The sequence below is a fragment of the Pholis gunnellus genome (genome assembly GCF_910591455.1).
Source record: "Pholis gunnellus genome assembly, chromosome: 8".
Taxonomy (NCBI): Eukaryota; Metazoa; Chordata; class Actinopteri; order Perciformes; family Pholidae; genus Pholis; species Pholis gunnellus.
In genome coordinates, this window is record NC_136534.1 from 6,544,826 (window position 1) to 6,563,903 (window position 19,078).

The 19,078-nt window shown below is 42.8% G+C and overlaps 1 protein-coding gene across 1 annotated transcript in view; it reads left to right on the forward strand.

Moving 5' to 3' along the window:
* Positions 1-19,078, forward strand: part of LOC306700391 (proprotein convertase subtilisin/kexin type 4-like) — a gene marked incomplete at both ends in the record, with an annotated part of 155,249 nt that overhangs the window by 123,365 nt on the left and 12,806 nt on the right. Inside the window, 3 exons of the mRNA XM_079165400.1 lie at positions 10,182-10,292; positions 10,555-10,648; positions 13,025-13,210. Of these exons, the coding sequence (XP_079021526.1) occupies positions 10,182-10,292; positions 10,555-10,648; positions 13,025-13,210 (391 nt within the window). The remainder of the gene's footprint in view (positions 1-10,181; positions 10,293-10,554; positions 10,649-13,024; positions 13,211-19,078) is intronic.

Genomic DNA, 19,078 nt, shown 5'->3' on the forward strand with positions numbered 1-19,078 from the left:
ACACCTCTTCCTTTCTTATGAGGAAGGAGACATTTATAGCTGGCCTCCACTCAACAGATTGACAGGAGAAAGTCAAACTCACATCTTGTTCAGCACACATGTGGAGTACGGTTGTTCTTTTTCAGACGTGATATTTTGTCACGGTGAGGTAAAATCAGCTTGTTTGTGTCAGTGCGTTTTTTTCTGCGGACACGTGCGCGCACATGCAAGAGTATGTGTGTTTGTCGTCAAAGCACAAGGTGCTGTGTGCGCCTGCCAGTTCCGTCTGCTGTTCTATTACCATAGACGTGATGTCCCTGCCCCTTCCCTCCTCAGCTGAGGCGCGCGCGTGTGTGTGTGTGTGTGTGTGTGTGTTATATTCTCCAATTCTGTTGTTAGATATCACAACCACTAACACAAGCTTCTTGTGAAAAAAAGTCTGAAAGAATACTCTCAAAATCCCTTCCTGAGTCTGACAAATTGTCTGGGATTGTGGAAAAGCTACACTACACTCTTACCTACATATAGGCAGACGAAAGTGTATTTTGACACTATTCTCTAAAGAGCAGTGTCTTCTCAAAACAATGTGATTGTTCCCAAATTAGTTTGGTTCAAGCTCATTTATTTTTGTATGCTTCATTAGCAGGGGTATAACAGTATACAGAAGTCATGGTTCAGTTCATACCTCGGTTTAGGAGTCATGGTTCGTTACTAGTTAGGTAGAGCGGGGAAAAAAATCCACAATGCAAGTAGTGAGAGTGTCAATGATAAACACAATCTTCCTGCTGGGGACTGAAGTATCATTTTGATCATGATGAAAATAAGGAACATTTCAAAGACTTCTGTATTACACTGTACGAACACTGAACAGAACTTTCCCAACATGCAACAGGTCACAATAGGCTGTAAAACCGTAAAGCATCTCTTGCAAGTAGGGGTGTAACAATACACATATTCGCATTGAACCGTTCGGTACGAGGCTCACGGTTCGGTACGCATTACGAACCGAACAATACGTTTGAATGATACTATTGCATTTGAAAAATGCAGAAGCTTAAATTGTGGGAAATATAATGTTCTCTCGGTGGAGCCACTGCGCTCAACATGGCAACCCACCCGACGTAACAGACAACGTGCTGTCTGCCCACCACGGAAGGACAACATTCTACTCTGGTGAGGCACGTTTGTTCTGGGAGAGGCCCGCTATCAGCACACTCGCTACAAACTCCCCCCGCAGCGTTTAGGTAGCTATTCCCTACCGATTCAAACAGGGCTAAAGCAATCGACACACCGATTGTTATATTTATAGCCGCGGATATGAGACCAGACCATAATTCCTGCTTTGATAAAGAAAACCAAAGCCCAAACAGAGAATCAAATGTCCGAAGCTCCCGCTGTTGCTCTGACAACAGACGGTCGGACTTCACGGACTACACAAAGCTAGCTGACGGAGATGAAGAGCCATGTTCTTCAGACACGCCCCCTTGAGAGTCCCACCAGCGAGGATTTGGCATTTCTGCTTTTTTGCTGTATTGAAAACGTCCCAAACCGGACCATGACCCCCGTACCTTGGCAGTTCGGTACAAATACACAAACCATTACGGCTCTATCCTAGGCTTAGGCATTTGGGGGATCCTTACCTGTCATACAGAATGTCTTGAAATGTGTTTAGGAGTGCTACCAGTGGGGCAGCGTATTGTTTGAAAGGTTTTGGTTAGTGTGGATTCAGTACCTAACTTGCAGTACTGATAACAAAACACTTAAACAAAACAATCTTCTTGAAGAAAAACATAAAGTAAAGAAAACCTTTATATTTCATTTCATTTCTCAAATAATAAATGTCATGTCTAAATATACGTACCCGTAAAAAACATATTAAATCTAGTGTAGTGAATGTTACAGGAGACATGCAGAAATGAAAAGGGATACTGACAACGGCATATTCTGCCCTGAAAATGGGCTCATCATAAAGTACTAACGCCAGAGCAAGGACTATTTCACACCAGTAACTATAGCAAAGGAAGTAAATGTAGATCTTGGTTCCTTCTGTCAAAACCAGGCGGCAACCTCAGGGTCTGAAACCAATGATAAAGCGCCTTAAATGTGCATTATTTCTAATGACCAGCAGGGGGTGACTGTTTGCAAAAAGAAGTCTGATAGTATAGAAGTCTATGAGAAAATGACTACTTCTCTCTTGATTTATTCCCTCAGTAAACATTGTAAACATGAGTTTATGGTCTTAATTCATAGTTTCAAGTCTTCTTCTAAACCGCATGATGTTCATTTAGTAAATAATGGTCCTATTTAGGGTAGAATAGACCATAAAGCAGCATATGCTTTAGGGCGGGGCTACCTTGTGATTGACAGATCTGGGAGTTGTCTGTGTTTTCGTCTTACAACTTTAACCCTTTCACAGTGTTTTCAGTTCATGAAAGTTAATTGTAATGTTCTTGGTAGCCTAAAAATGTCTTAATCAGCGTTTGGTTGTACTTAACTTCACCCTCTTATGTTACTGGTTGCAAAAAGCCAAGGTGGCAACAGCCAAAATGCCGAACTTGAGGCTTCACAACGACAGTCCACAAACCAATGGGTGACTTTACTGTGACTCCGTCCCCTTCTTATACACAGTGAAAACACAGGTAAAGGTCCTGAGTTCCCAAAAGGGTTTCTGGGCCCCTAAAAAAGTCCCTGAAATGGGATACAACACACACATTTCAGCTAACACAAGTACACATAAGTACAATACCGAGTTCTACTCATAAATTATGAGAAACAACCAAAACTTCAATAGTCAGTGTCCTTGTAAGATACATTCGATCTCAAATGAAGTAATAAAAAGCTGACGTTTTTAGTGGAAAAGGATTTTATCAGAATAGGATCTCTTCTTGTGGTTTTCTCATGTTTATCACTGTAAATAAAGCAGTGTAATCTTGTTTGGAAAATATGTTGAGAACAGTCTGGTTTCTTCCCATTTGGTCTGTCTGTGTATTGACTGAAGATCAATAACCTCGTTACTCTGTCAGCTTTATAAATCTAGATGAATATCAACGTTCAGAGAGTGTGTTTCATTTTCATATGTGTTTGTGTGTGTGTGTGTTTGTTTGTGAGGGCGCAAAGATACGACAAATTTGTACGTTTTTGATTGTGAAATGTGAGTGTATACACTGAATGCATTCTTTCAAGCCATTTAAATTTCATGCAGAGTTATAGATCGTCCCAGGTCAGCGGGTTTCTCTCTCTCTCTCTCTCCCTCAGCCTCCCTGGTGGGGTTGTAAAACTGGCCTTACGTCTCTGCCCTAGCCAGATAGATTAATTAATTATCCAGACCTCCTCTTTTTTCATTGCAGAGCCAATTACTCTGTGACTGCGCCTGTTGTCTATATACATGTGTTTCGGAGGAGCGAGGGAAAGTGTGTGTATCTGTGTGAGATTACAGATACAGCTCATCCACACACTAACAATCCCACCATCACTTAATATTAGAGAAGCTTTGCAATGATATTGGTTCCTGTGAAAGGAAAGCAGATCTGTGTGTGGGTAATTGTTGGCTTATTGAGAAGAAGTGGAGGCTCTCTACGGGTCTGTGTGTGTTATTTAGACATAATAGGTTTATTAAGACAAACAAATGGCGTGACGTCTCAGTTTTAAGCTCTTGTTCTTATTCCTCATTAACTTTGTCTTTTGAAACTTCTGTCTTGAGTGGAATATGGCTCAACTGAAAGAATTTCTTTCCTTTGCAAGCCTGTAGTATTGTTATACTTACGCGCAGCTGCAAAATGTTGATGTTAATTGTGTGTGCGCAGATATGCATTTGATTGATGGGTCAGCAGATAAACTGGGCTGAATGAGCCGAGTGTGTGTTTGTGTGTGTTTGTGCGTGACATACAGCGACTCGCCCCGAGGGACAGGGGAAGCGGAGCGCTGCACCTCCTGCAGGGGGTGCCGTGTCTCCCGGCAGGGGGGTGCAGCAGGCAAACAGAGGGGTGCCTGCACACCCCTCCACCCAAACCCCTACACACACACAGACACACACACACACTCCACCCTACTGTGCTACAAGACGGGTGGGGGGTTGTAGAGACGCAGTGCTCTTCTAAACCTCCACTAATGCATAATTCATGTACAAGTAGCAATTTTTGTATTTTACTAGAGGGGTAGAAATTTCAAAATAAAGTTCCACAACTGCCTGCGCACTTAACCTCCTTAACTCTCTTTCCTTTATTCTCACTCAGAGTTAAATTATTTCACCAGTGTGATTAGCTGACAGCAAGTTGTCAACTGTACACGTCACCATATCAACATTTTCAGAAAAAAATCCCATTTTGGCCTCCATGTTGAGCATTGAGCCTGGAAAGCAAAGCAATAACAATGACAATGAAGTATTCTATTTTATTTGGTTTAACCTAATCATGTTTGGGAGACCCAAGGCCCTTTTTAACTTAGCCAGTAGATATTTTATGACTTTCCCAAATTTTTTGAGAATTGCTTTTAAACATGATTTTGAACTGATGAAATGAAGTCTATGACAGAAAACGTCTTTATGGGATCTCAGGTAGCTGTAAAACTTGATCAAGTACAATGGATTTATAATTACATTTTCTCACAACACCACTCCTCCCAAATCCCAAAAGAAATATTCTGATTCCAGCTCCTGGGATTTTATAACCCTAAACATAAGGAACGTCACTATTAAAAGTCATGGATTTGTTCTAGACTTTTCCATAGTGCAAACAATAACGCCATATGCTCGAGACTGACCTGCAGCCTAAAGAATACCGAAGTTTTGAACTCTATGTGGCTTCCGTGACGAAATCATGTAGCAGATGTTTTACCTTTCAATGACGACACAAAAACAGACTTTGTTTCTGATGGTTACATTCGGTTTTCTCTGTCACATTTAGTGATAGGGCATAAAAAAAGGTTACCGTTTCAAGAGGCAAACAAAGGCTCCTGGTTCAGTGTTTGCTTTGTCCGCAGGGTAAGAAAAGCATTCGGGGCCCAGGAGAAAATCTTATGCCAAGCTTGTAGTGCAGCTACAAGCCCCCCCCCCCCCCCCCCCCCCCCCCACCTTCTCATTCCCCACAAGGGCAGAGACATCTAAAAGGACTGTACCTTGGTGCGCGTCCAACAAAAGCTCTCTGCTGAATTTCATCCTCGTTTGAATTTGTGTTTGAATAACACTCGAGCTACAAATCAAAATATGTTGGACACTGAGAGTGAGGTCATGGAGTATAGATCATTGTGGCTTCCACAGAAGTCTCCTTGTGTAAGAGAAGGGGACGGGTGGCTGCTACTTTGACTGATGGCTGTAGAGACTGAGAGGGCCGTTTGGTGCCCATTCTCCTGAGACTAAGTCCATGCCTGTGCCAAACCCCTCATTTGCCTCCGCGCAATATATTTCATTAAACTTTTAACTCTTCGCAAAGGTAATTCACTTGACATTTTGAGGCCGTGCCTTTGCAGGCTGCCGAGTGTTTCTCTCTCTGTAATTTCAAGTCAGGCAGATATTTGCCTAATACAGCCTAAAAATGCATTGCAAAATATGTTTTCTCTTTAAAAACACACACACACACACACACACACACACACACACACACACACACACACACATACACACACATTCAGAACAGTTAAATGGATTAAATTGTATAACATCCAGACCAACAAAGCTGAGCAGCGCGGCACAGCATTTCATGGTTACAGCCGTGTTGGTCCCAGTGGCGCAGATATAATTAAGACCTCTTCTTAATTACTTAATAAGCCTAATTAGTAACATTTCTGAGCAGCAGATTTGGCTGTAAGAGCGATGGAAATCAGTAGAATGTTAAGTCCATTTGTTATTCCATTCAAATCCAGATATTAATGAAATTAGTGCATCATGATATACCAGAAACAAACCACTCTGGGATTGACCAAAGGGCTAATGCCGTTTTCTATGCTCCTGATCAACATTTAATTAATGGTACAACAAAAAATCATAGAAAACACAAGTTGATGTAGTTTTTGTTCGCTGCTATAGTCATGTGTCACCTTCATCGAGTGTTTATTGTATCCACTCTTCTCTCATTTTTCATTAGCCCATGGCCAGATGTGACAGAGAGGTGCGTGAAACTGACCGGGGGTCTGCTGTGTTGTCGTCAGGATAACTAAGGCGAGCCCACCAATCATGCGCTGGAGTTGCTACTGCATTCCTGGCCACTTAATTAGAAGTTGTTGGTACCACAGAAGGTGTCACCAACCTTTTCAGGCGCTGAACAGATGGTGTCCCCTCTTTTTGAGGTCCTGCCAATGCCCACTCTGTGGCTCCTGGGAAAATGACCTAACTCACAGGCAGCTGCTTAGTGCGGCTTGAGTGATTCTTTACAGCTACTTCTATTGGGGGGAGGGGGGGGGGGGTGGACTTAGCAGGACGTACCACTGAAAACAAGGGGTGAGACTGCAGTAGCTAGGTCCCTGGATAGCTGCAAAAATCTGTTTTGGTTGCCGCATACCAGTTGTTAAAACTGTGTTTTTAATGCCATGTGCACCAAGCGAGCACCTCGACCCTGGAGATCCTGATGTCTCAGCGCTAGCTGGTCTGTGTGCACCTTCCTCTGCTGCTGGCAGATGGTGTGAATATCAACAGAGAAAGGACCTGGGAAGGCCCGCAGAACAAAAAGTGAAAGGGGTTCCTCGACAGTTACAAAGAGGCCCCATGGAGAGGTTGGGTGGGGGGTTGGGAGGGGAGTGGCCTGCGTCCTAATGGATTAAAAGAAGGAGGGAGTAAGAGTTTGCAAGGGCATTTGCCGTTAAGAAGTAAGAGTGGATGTAGAAAATGCGAGGGCCGCAGATTCGATATTTCTGGAGGCGAGGGGTCGGGGGTTTAACACGCTTCGTGCTGCGTGGACAGAAGATCAGCTGTCTGCTTGGCTCAACCTCACTGCGACCACGCAGAGAGAACAATTTGAACATTTGATGACTGTGTTTTCTGACTAATTGCTTGACGTCAATTGCATCATGTGGGTTTCATCTTAAAGACAGTTTAAAATTAAACATTGTTTTGCAGTATTTCCCAAAGATTCTCGATCACATTCATTAAAGAATAACTTACAAATCTTATCTACTCAGACTTATCTACTCAGCCATGTCACACACCACAACATCTATACATCCTGTACACAGTTCTGTTGGGAGAAATCACAAGGCTCTTGCTGAAAGGAGCAGTGTGTTAGTCTTTCGGCCGGGGACTCTTCTTGGAAAGCGGCTCAGCTCAGCAGTGGTGTTTCACCGACATGTCAGGGGACATAAAATCTGTCATTTTCATCATGTTCTACCGTGGGTAAACCTGTTTCCTGCAGCTTTCTCCATCAGATATATGTCTGTGGGTTTATGGCCGTGGAGCTGGGGCAAGCCCGATCGATCTGCGGGAGCTGTAGGATTTAATAGGTGCACAGCTCTCGCTAAGGGGTACGGGGGTGGGGAGGGTATATTTAATCACTTAAAGCGAGCAGGGTGGCAAGCCCCGGTCACAAACAGTTTCTGTTTTATTAGACATCAGATTATCAGTTTTCCCCACACTGTGAAATAGCTTAGGTGATCTATTGTTATTGCTGGTGTTTTTATTTTACATGTTAAGAAGCCAAATCAAGACATTAAATCTTGAGTACACACTCTTGGGGGCCACTGATGTGCGTCCACCTGTGGTGTGTTAGTGTCTGTTTCATGAAGACAATACATGAAAGAATCTTGACACTTGATCTTGAACATTATTCACAATAAGGGTGAAGAATTCTTGGAAATACCAGGACTCCTGATAATAATAATAGCGCTTAGATCTGGTAATATTCTATATTTTTATGAATTATCAACAACTTCCATGTGGAGATCGAAAACCAAAACTGAATTAATCTTACTAACAGGTATTGTCTGTGTAGCCAAAGCTTGAGCCTAAGCCTACCTTATTCCTCTGTGCCAAAGAGCTCCAACAACTATTACAAATACATCAGTGAGTCAATCTTGCAATGGTTGACATGCTCCTGTATTACCAGGAACACACACACACTTTAGTTTATTTAGAGTCAATCCCACGTACATCGTCTTGATGCCGTTAATGCTCACTAGTGCACAAAATGTGGATTAATCTGCCGTTGAAAATACTTCCCAACAAATACACAATTTGCTCCTGTGATGTTGGCTAAAAACTACAATGCCCCGCTGTTTTAGGAATTTAGAATAAGAGCTTTCTTTTTTTTTATTGAAGTATATATTTCATATATGCTTTCATTATACTTGTATTCATACTTGCAAGCACGTTTCTCGTACTTTACTTTTCACCATGAACGCTGCATTACTATTGTTTATCTTGCGCTTTTTGAAGATAAAATAGTTGTCTATGATAACTTTCCAGAGATGTAAAGTCCTGTGTGAGTATTATAAACCGCTGTACTTGTGTTTTGGCATCTGATTAAGCCATCTCGTGGATCTGTTACTCGCATCAGCCTTCCTGGATTCTATTTAATCGTCCCACCACCACAACAACAACAAAAAACAACACAGCGCTTGCATTGTAACGCATTGTGTCCTATGTAACCCTCCTCTCTACAAACACATTGTGTGCCTCTCTGCAGTGCCAACTGTCTAAACAAATGCCCCAAGAACCATTTTTTAAAGTGAGTTCAAAGAGCATATTTTAGTTTTTAAGTTTAGTCAACTGCACTGAAATGAGTTTGACTGCATCTTTGAATACATATTAGGGAGCATTCAGGATCACAGTTCCTTGTAATCGGTTCATTTTTGGTGACTTCTAGCAAATATTGATTACTTAATAAAAACACTTTTATCTCCAATTGTCGCAATCGTAAGCACATTTGGAACTTGGGGAGCCAAATGATAATACGTCTAGGTCTATATCAGGATGCATGTCAGTCGACTCCTCGCTTCTCTAGTCTTCTGCATTAAGAAATTGTCAGCCCCCCCCCCCCCCCCCCCAATGACCTTGAACTTCAGCAGCGCACCTCAACCCCTCACCCCCGCCTGCCTAATGCCATTATGCTGGGCCCTACATGCTAAAAGTCATTGGTGGTGATAGTGGCTGATTAGATTGTGTCCATTGATCGCTTGGCGTGCTGTTAGGACGAAGACGGTGCGGGCTGCAGCTCCTGCCTCTCCTCCTCAGACACACTGACAGTCTGAGACAGAGGAGATGGAGCCCCATGCGGGGCAGCAGATTGAGTTATTGATCAGCTCTCTCCTCTCTCCTGTCTCTGTCTCTCCCTCTGCTGCTCCGAGAGACCCCGTCATCTGGATAATGAATTTCACTTATTGCAGATTAACGGCATACGGTCTGTATGGTAATAATGGCAGAAATTAGCTCTTTGTCACCCCCCCTGGATTTCCACGGGGAGGGGTTCGGGGGAGAATGAAGGTTATTACGGCCCTGTTACTCAGTCTGAGGGCCGTGATTTTAACAAGAGGGAACCGAAAGAGAGACTCTGCATGGAAATGCAAGATTTGAGGGAGGATTAAGATGAGATTTATGAGGACCGCGATTTCAGCATCGCTGAAGTGGCGGAGGAGAGTTCTGATGCAAGAAATTCAGGTCTGATGGAGGAGAGTGAAGGAGAATTTAGAAAGGGAAAGGAACACTGAATAGGCGGCTGCTCTGTGAAAAGGACTGGGCAGAGAGGAAAGATGAGAGCAGATGATTCAATAGAGACGTAAAGAGATGGCGAGGCAGGAGTAGTAAAGTGGAGCAGAGAGAGCAAGATAGGCAGTGGTCATACAGTCACCAGGCAGCGGCGCCGCTTAAGGGTCGGCCATTGTGTCTCCAGCACCCAGATTGGGGTGGTAAAGGATGAATAATGAGGCTTGATTACAGTCTGTGTGATGGCACATTGTTCAGAATCAATCCTCCAGGCAATTACAGGCGGTACAAACAGCAGCCCTCAGCCTCAGCCAGGACGGAGCGGGAAGCCATTGTGTCAGAGGACAACATCATCTTCGTCAATGACTTGTTGCCTCCTCATGTCGGAGCCATTAGCACTTACTCTTCTGCTGCAGCACATTCAGCCGCCCACGTGAAAAGCCTCCAGCTCACACGTGTGTGTGTGTGTGTGTGTGTGTGTGTGTATGTGTGAGAGAGGGACATAAGGATGCCTGTCTTTATCGTATGCACATAAACACATATATCATATAATAGAGTCCATGTTCCCTTCTTGTTGCAGGTATGGTTTCGGATTGTTGGATGCAGGGCTGATGGTGCAGAGGGCCGCGCACTTCAACACTGTTACTCCGCAGAGGAAGTGCATGCAAGAATGCACACTCCATCCTACCAGGTTAGGCTACTACTATCGACTTCACACTGCATGTTCATTTAAAACCCATAGCTGCTGATGTTCTATTTGTATTGCTTTGAGTTCATCACATTACTTTACCTGCTTCAACAGAGCAGCCTCCCCACAGGAATCAACAATCTTTCATCTTATCTTCACCCATACTGTCAATGCTTTGTGCGTGTCTGTATATTTGTACAAGGGGATGGATGTCTATGAGTGTGTCTTACTGACTGACTCATGTAATGATTTTCTCATTGGTTAGGATCCTTTCTCCAGGAGGCGGGGTCAGTGTAAACATTCAATCAGACGCCTGCCTTGGGAGCACTAATGAGATCAACACTCTGGAGCACGTTCAGGTCAGGCGGCAGTTTAATAAAACACCCTCAGATGGCATGAACTTGCAGTACATTGTTTGGAGATCTGTTTTTTTCTTTCTATGGATAACTAGATTTTTTTCGAGTTGAAGCAGATCTTAAAAACTAGTTTGACTTTTTGGGATGTAAGCTTATTATTTTGATGAGAAGATCAAAAGCACTATCCTATATGTCCGTTAGATATAAAGCTATAGTCAGCAATTGGTTAGCTTAGCTTTGTGTAAATACTGCAAACAGAGAGAAAACAACTAGCCTGGCTCTCACCAAAACCCACCGGCTAGCACCTCTAAAACTCACTGATTAACATGTCAAATCGTGTTTGTTTTAGACATAGAAGTGTAAAACAACAACAACAACAACATTTTTTATAGCCAAGCCACCAGCAAAACCACAACTTGTCCTGGTTGGGTTTTCACGGGGTTTCCAGTCTTTTTGCTGTAAGCTAAGCTAAGCTAACTGGCTGTAGATTCATATTTAAAGGGACATATATGAGAGTGGCCTAGATATTTTCATGTTAGTGATTCAGAGTATTTCCAAAAATGACAAAAGTGTCTGTTTTTCTTGCATACTTGTATTGTGATTTTGCTGTAAATTGGCTTTTACAGCCTTTCCATGTTCCTGTTGACCTTGACATTATACAAATACAGACAAAGTGTATTAAGTCCTGCCTGCAACCAGGGAAGCTCGAACATTTCATAGAAATTGTTTTCGGGCTTTCTGTGTCTGAGAATAGAAGAGATAAAAAAAAAAAAGGATCATACTGTGATGCTTAATGTGTTGGCTGTGTCATTTGCAGAAAATGGCAAAACTGTGTTTTCTTGAGCACAGGCACATACATGCAAATGTGTTCATGTTTGACAGTCAGCAGGCATTCGTGTCTGTGTACGTGCATATTTGAGTTTGTGCGAGTTGTCTGTGTTCGTGAGGTTATTGTGTGTACTTGTGAAATAGCGAGGAGAGAGAGAGAGAGAGAGAGAGAGAGAGAGAGGTAGTGTGTCAGCATGTAAATTGAAAAGGCTTCATCTTTGCGGCTCTGCTCCCTGGCAGAAAGCGTGGGTCAGGCCATCGCTGCGAGGTGTGATTGATGGACGTGTTGCCGTGGTAACACGCTGTAAACAGGAGCGGGCTGTCAGTCTTTTTGCAGCTTGGCGTCTCTCTCTGCGATGTGCCATTGTCACACCAGATGTGCTGCTTGTGATGAACAGGGACAGAGAGAGTGTTTACTGGGTGGGAATCATGGAGGTGGGGGTTTTGGGGGTTGCATGTGCTTATTTAAATCATTTGACTAATATTCCCCTCAACCATTTGTGCCACTGTGTCTTCTCTTTCTGCTCCCTACTTGTCTTTGTCTTCATCTTTGGGTGGCTATGGACAGATCAGTGGTTTGTCCGTCTGTCTGACATGCACGGTATCTCTGAAAATACTGAATGGATTTGGATTCAAACTTGTCGAAATTACTCTGACTGGCCTAATCGTCCATGTGTCACATGTAATACCTCAGATATCAATGATTATCCCAGGAATCCAGTGCTTTTTAATGAGTGATGATTGGACCGAAGAGGCGTTGCTTCACATTTTAAGGCATTGTTTCACAATGCTTTCAAATATGCATACACCCTTTCTGGCACAGAGTGAGATCAAAACACTGATACCACTTTTAACACAAAGACTGGAAACAGGTCATATCTGCCTACCAGCCCGTCTAAATGTCACTAATTGTTGATATATAATATATATATCATACAAATTTTAAATTGTAAAATCAAAAATGTGTGGTTTTATGGGGGTGAATGTACGGGACTATTTCTTGGCCGGGCGCAGTGACTTCTTGGAGTCTTGTCATCCCCGTAAGGTTGCCAAGCAAACTCAAAGTCGCTGCACGCACAATTGATTTTTACGCTGCTTTTATACAGATTACGCCACACACAACAACAGGCTAGTTGTTTCTCCCTGTTTCCAGTCTTTATGTTATGCTAAGCTAACCGGTTACTGGCTCTATTTTAATATTCAACATAGCCTACAGACATGAGAGTGAAGTCGATTGTTGTCATCAAACTCTCAGCAAGAAAGCAAAGATGTCAAATGTCAAACTTTCCTTTTAAAGTTTAAAAGTCAAGTGATTGATCAGTAAAGTGTGTTTACCAAAAAATAAAGACCAGTCCTTATTTTAGTTAGTTCTGTCACACTCAGTAAACATCGATAGGCTGTCGTACTGACGAGAAAGCCTGAAAGATAACATGTTCACGGGTTGTTGTGTCTCTGTCCACCCACTTCCTCTCTCATGGCACCATCCCTCCATCATTCTCCTTGTTCACACCTCCCTTCCTTTTTTGTTTCTTGCCACCTGTCTCTCACTAGATGAGAGTGAGCATCAACACCGTGTGTCGCGGTGACCTCTCCATCAGCCTGGAGTCTCCAGCTGGCACCGTATCACTGCTGTTGGATACACGGCCCAATGACGCCTCCACTGTTGGCCTGAAAAACTGGACCCTGATGACGGTGCACTGCTGGGGGGAGGAGCCACGAGGCCTCTGGACCCTCCAGGTGAGAGAGAAGATGGACTGTCAGATATGCTGCTTTTTATATGTAGGTTTTCATCTTTAGCCACACTAGCGGCGCTAATTAGCATGCTAAACTAAGATGGTGAACATGGTAAACTTTATACATGTTAAGCATCACCATGTTAGCATTGTGAGCATGCTTTTGTTAGCATTTTCAGTTAATTACTGTTTTAAACAGTTTAGTTACTTTGAATAAATTGTAAAATTTAAATTGTGATAAAAACATATCATTCATCTGTATTGTTTTGCCTGTACATTATTGAAGATGTTTCCAATATTAATAATAATAACGTTATTAGCGTGTCTCAATTCTTGGATATGTCATTTATATTTTTGTCTGGACAATTCCGCTTGATCTGTCAAGTGATAACTAACTCAACTAAAACGTACCCAAATATCTTCTTGGCAAAACTTGTATACACATTTGTACATACTTTTCTGGATTGCCTATTTCCCATACCTTCTCTCATGATATAGGAATGAATTGCTCCGCTTCACATGGTCCCCCTCCAGTAGCTGCGATGTAAAGAAGTTTAAAAATAGCCGAGCACAGCACAGCTCAGCTCGGTTCAGTTCATTCTGCAGTAGCAATGTGAATCATCCTCTACTTTCATCTCCGAGTTTCAGCCAAGCATGGCAATCTTCATCCCCCCCCCCCCCCCCCCCACACTCTTCTTTTCCTTTTTTCTCTCATAGATGTGCTGATGTTTGATATTGAAGAAGGAGCTAAAATGGAAGGGAAATTAAGACTGGAAGGTTAAGTAACCTTGGCCGGGTTTGACAGACACAATACTGCCGACGTCTGATTAGAATCCATACTGCCGACGTCTGATTAGAATCCATACTCACAGACAGTAGCGCGCTGAGGTCATTTACTGTATATATGTGTGGGTGGTAGCGGGGGGGGGGGCTCTCTCTTTGTATGTGTGAGTGTGAGTGCAAGTAGGCATCAGTCCTTGTAAACAGTTGGAGGTTTACAGAGAAAAAGCTGTGAAGATGAAAGACACCCACCCCCTGTCCTCTATCACCTACCTCTTCCTGCAAACACACACACACACACACTCTTTCTCTCCGTCTCTGTGTCTCTCCCACGTCCTCTCGCAGATTTACTGTCCCCTCTGTGACCAATTACCAAGGCCCAGTATGTCACAGAGACGGGGAGGAAACACCGTGAAGCTGAGCCTCACAACGACGCCGCTGCTCATTACCGGAGGGCCGAGACGAGTCACGGCGATGCTCGCAACACAAATTAACGCCCGCATCTTACGTGCCACATGCCTTAGCACACCGCTAATCAGCACATGCGCGCACACACACACACACACACACTGATTGGTTTTATGCTGTTTGTCAATTTCACTGCAGATTGGAGAGAAACATGTACACAAACAATTACAGGGCGCTGAAAATAAGACGCGTGAGTGCTACAACTTGCAGGAAGGAACAGAGAGAGGACACACACACACACACACACACACACACACATAAAACATAAACTTGTAAATGTAAATCTCTCTGCGTCTAGTGTTGATTAAATATCATGGTTCACCCAAAGTCTTCTTATTGTCCCAATGAAAGAATGAACAGGAAGGACTACTTTAATCACCTGTACTAGAACAATAATTTGACTTATCGTGGTTCTGAACATATGTTGTCATTTGATGTTTTTTTACATCTGTCTGTGCCGCTGCAAGAATAGAAATTGCAGAGCCATGCCAATTAATTCTTGAAAGGATACGTAGAGAGAGAAACAGAGGACGAGACAACAGAGACAGAGGACATACAGGACTAATAGAACAGGCAGAAGGAGGGATGGTGAAGAGTGAAGGGTAAACTATAAAATGGAGGCCCTGGGAAGAGACTTGAACTGGACTATCTGCCGGATCAGTGTTTAAAAACTCAAGGGCAGCAGAAGAGGGAGTGAGGAGGAGGAGGAGGAGGCTCTGTGGAGAGTCTATATTGATTCGTCATGATGACAATTGTCAAAGAGCGTCGTGGTGCTGCTGGAATAAAAGCGGGACTGAAGTGAAAGGGGAGCGAGCGTTATGGCTCGAGGCTCGGCTGACCTTCCAGCGCTGTGAAGGAGACGAGACCGCGGGGCTGGAAATATACTCTCTCTCTCTCTCCTCCTATGTGCTCTCTCCCCTGTGCTCGCTCTACCGCCATCTGTGGTGCCTTCACTCAGTGCCTGTGCTGCTTATCAGAGACAGTATTGCACAATATAAAGAAGGCTTTTTCCAGCAATGTACAGTATGGATTTATACTGCACTGACATGATTAGCTATAGAATTTGAAAACAACAATATATAGTCATTAATATCTATGATAACCATTAAGGATTAATTCACAAGCAGATAAAAGGTACACCAGACGTTACTTTGACCCTGTGTGTCCTTGATCTTCCTTCATCCTCTCTCTCTCTCTCTCTCTCTCTCTCTCTCTCTCTCTCTCTCTCTCTCTCTCTCTCTCTCTCTCTCTCACACACACACACACACACGGACCCCACGTGTCTCCCTCTCATCTTTTCCTTTAAAGCTTTTACGTCCTCGTGCAGTGCTAAGAGGTAACATTCTTCTGGAAACAGTCAAATATGACAGTTCAGCCATTAGTATACCATATGTATATGATTAGTTCTGGGCTAGTTTGAAGTGTGGTATTACCCAAATACAAAATCCATGCAGATAATTTTGGATTATTTTGCCCAGGTTTTCAGATTCTTCGGAGACCTCTGCCTCCGCCCCAATACAATGCAGGCTAATAGAAATTGTGTTTGTGGTGCTTACAGAAAGAGAGAAATTCAGTAGCAACATATCTGTCATGAATCAATGCATTACTTGGCCGATCAGCAGAAAACACTGTGAGCATAGTTTACTTTTTTTAATTGTAATATGTCACTGCTGTGATCACCTAAAACAAAATATCACTATTTCAACATTGTATTGGTGTGGAGGCAGACATCTCAAAACCTGGAAACATGAAAGGAAAACTATCTGCATTATTAGATACCATTAAAGGTAAGAACAAATGTCTGTTTTATCATTGGGACAAGACGACTTTCTTAAGTGACAATGTACATGTTGCTTTACACAATATACCCAGACACAAACACAGAAAAACACAGATATATAAACACAAATACATTGCTTTCCCTTCTAGCCCACCTGGCTCCATACTGCCATGCCCATAGGGAGTGTGAGTGTGTGTGTGTGTGTGTGTGTGTGTGTGTGTGTGTGTGTGTGTGTGTGTGTGTGTGTGTGTGTGTGGGTGTAGCAGTGTGGCAGCTGTCTTTGAGCAGAGATATCTCTGATTCCCAGAGGACTTTGAGACTCAAGCTGACTGTGACTAGTGTTGCTGTAGGAACATAATGGCACTATTTAGCCTGCAGCACTGTGGCTACACACACACACACACACACACACACACACACACACAAAAACTCACAAACACTCACACTCTTCCAGGCCGTGACTGACAGATCATATGTTTATCATCATCAGCCCCGGTGCTTCGTCTGGAGTTGCACAAACTAAACACGCAGTGACAAAGTGATGATGGAATAACCAGCAGATAATGAAGGAACTATGGGGTTTGATGAGTACATGCAGCCAGCAGGAAACATTGATATTAGTCAATCAATGCCGTTCACGTTTATGGATCTGATGCAGTTTGTTTTGTTACATATTCACTGTAGAATTCATCCTGGTTTTCTGTAGGAACTTAAATTATTATAATAAGGCATCTGGATCTGAATACAAACAATTGCCCCTGAATATATTTTAGAGTTGTTGTTTATGCTGAGTTACACTAGGGAATGTGATGAGCAAAGTGTTTTACTAATTTTCTTTGTTATATTTAAAGATATTGAATGTCAATGCAAAACTCTTGACAGTTGCAGTGCAGAAATATAGTATCAGTAAGTTTTCAATTAGCTGACTCCTAAGAAAAAGACATCTTCAACTTCAAAGTTAATCAATGCAAATACACTCAACGCACTACTAGATATCGTTTGTACCGCTGCATAATGAAATAAAACAGTTTATTTGTTTTACGTCATGTTAACACATCTTTGATCATTTATTCCATTAACTGGTTATGTTCTACACTTCAGCACAGTTACAGTGGGTGTTAGCGCGGGTGGTAAGAGCACACTAACTTATGACTTACTAATTGCAAAACTAATGTTACTTTAATTTTGTAAAAAGGGCAGTGTGGGAGTGGAACTGTATTACACAGCTTTGTCCACTATTTGTTATCCAGGCGGACGACCAGAATCAAGGAAAATGCAACGGCGTAATGTTAGTCCGGATTTCTAAATGCAGTTTTATTGCTTGTAAAAGTAACAAAACTGCACACGTTCAAAGCCTCGGTACGTAGTTGCTACAGTGGAGCTCACATTCTCAGCCACAAACACACATGTGAACACACGTACACACTCCCTCGCTCTGGCCCAAGGTGGATTTCTAGAGGTGCATATATCTGCATATATCTGCATGTTTAATGAGTTTTGGGAGATCAAGCGATCGGCACGGCCCTTTGTGGGTATTTCTTTCTTTTCTTTTTTTTTTTTACATGTGTGTGTGTATGGAGGGGGGGGGTTCCATGTAAATATCACCCACTGTGTGTTGGCACCCGTCACAGATGGTCGGGGGAGAGGGCACCCTGTAGGCACAGGATACCTATTTCTTTTTGTCTGCATGCTTTGTGTGAGACTGGGAGGCAGAGAGCGTGTGACTCTGTGTGTGCACGCTCCTGTGTGGGTGTGCATAGTTTGACTGTTGGTGTTTGTATGTCATTTACTAAGTGCACTTTTTACTATGTGCACTTTTTTTGGTGTGTTTCTTTCATATGTGTTTGTCTCTGCAGAATGTTCATTTGTGTAATTGCATCTGTGTGTGTGTGTGTGTGCACTGTGATACTGTATATGCTGAGTGTATATGCATGTGTTTGTAATTTAATACATATTTGTGCAGTGTGTATGTGTGTGTGTGTGCACATGTGTATGCAATTAATAAACCTGTGTGTTTGTTCAGTCGTTTGTGTTTAAGCACTCTGCAGTGTGTGTGTGTGTGTGTGTGTGTGTGTGTGTGTGTGTGTGTGTGCGCGTGTGTCTCCCAGCATGCGATGTGGGCATGATGGCCCTGTTTTGGATGATTGATGTGTTGGAGGGATCAGCGAGGAGCCCAGGTTGGGCCAGAGCCTCAGTCTGACACACTGCTGCTTCCCTGCTGCTTTACATATGTAGACACAGCAAGACTCCACCTCCCCTCCCATCTGACTGACTCCCGCTCCAACACAGCCAACACGCACAGGTTCCCTTTTAGGGTTTCATTTTGAAGCTTCTGTTTATTCCGTCGAAGTAAACTGAGCACTGTGTGCTTTTCCAGTTACTTCCTGTTTTCCAGTTTACATCTGCTTGTCGCACAATACCACATTCTGAGGTGCGGGGAGTGAAAGTAGAAATACTAATTGATTTAAATCGATTTAATTTTGTCTCATAGCCAGGTCATAAAGAATTGTAATTATGTATCTGAGTCTGGTAGGTGAAGGGTTGTGTTCTTATGAAAGTTTGTCGATTTGTGTCTTTTGTAAAGCTGAAGTGCAGATATCAGATATCATTATCAAGTTCTCATGTTTACACATCAGCTGATTTCTAAAAATAAATTCGGTAAGAATAATGTAATAATTATAAATGATTTCAAGACACATTTTGACTAACTCTTGTATCAGATCTTTGAAAATCTCATGTTTTAGAAATATTGGCAAAGAGCTATGTGCAAAGTAAGACAGTCAGATTTGATTGAGAATTTGAAAGAAGCAGATTTAATGCTGGTTTCATAATCAAATTCTGTTG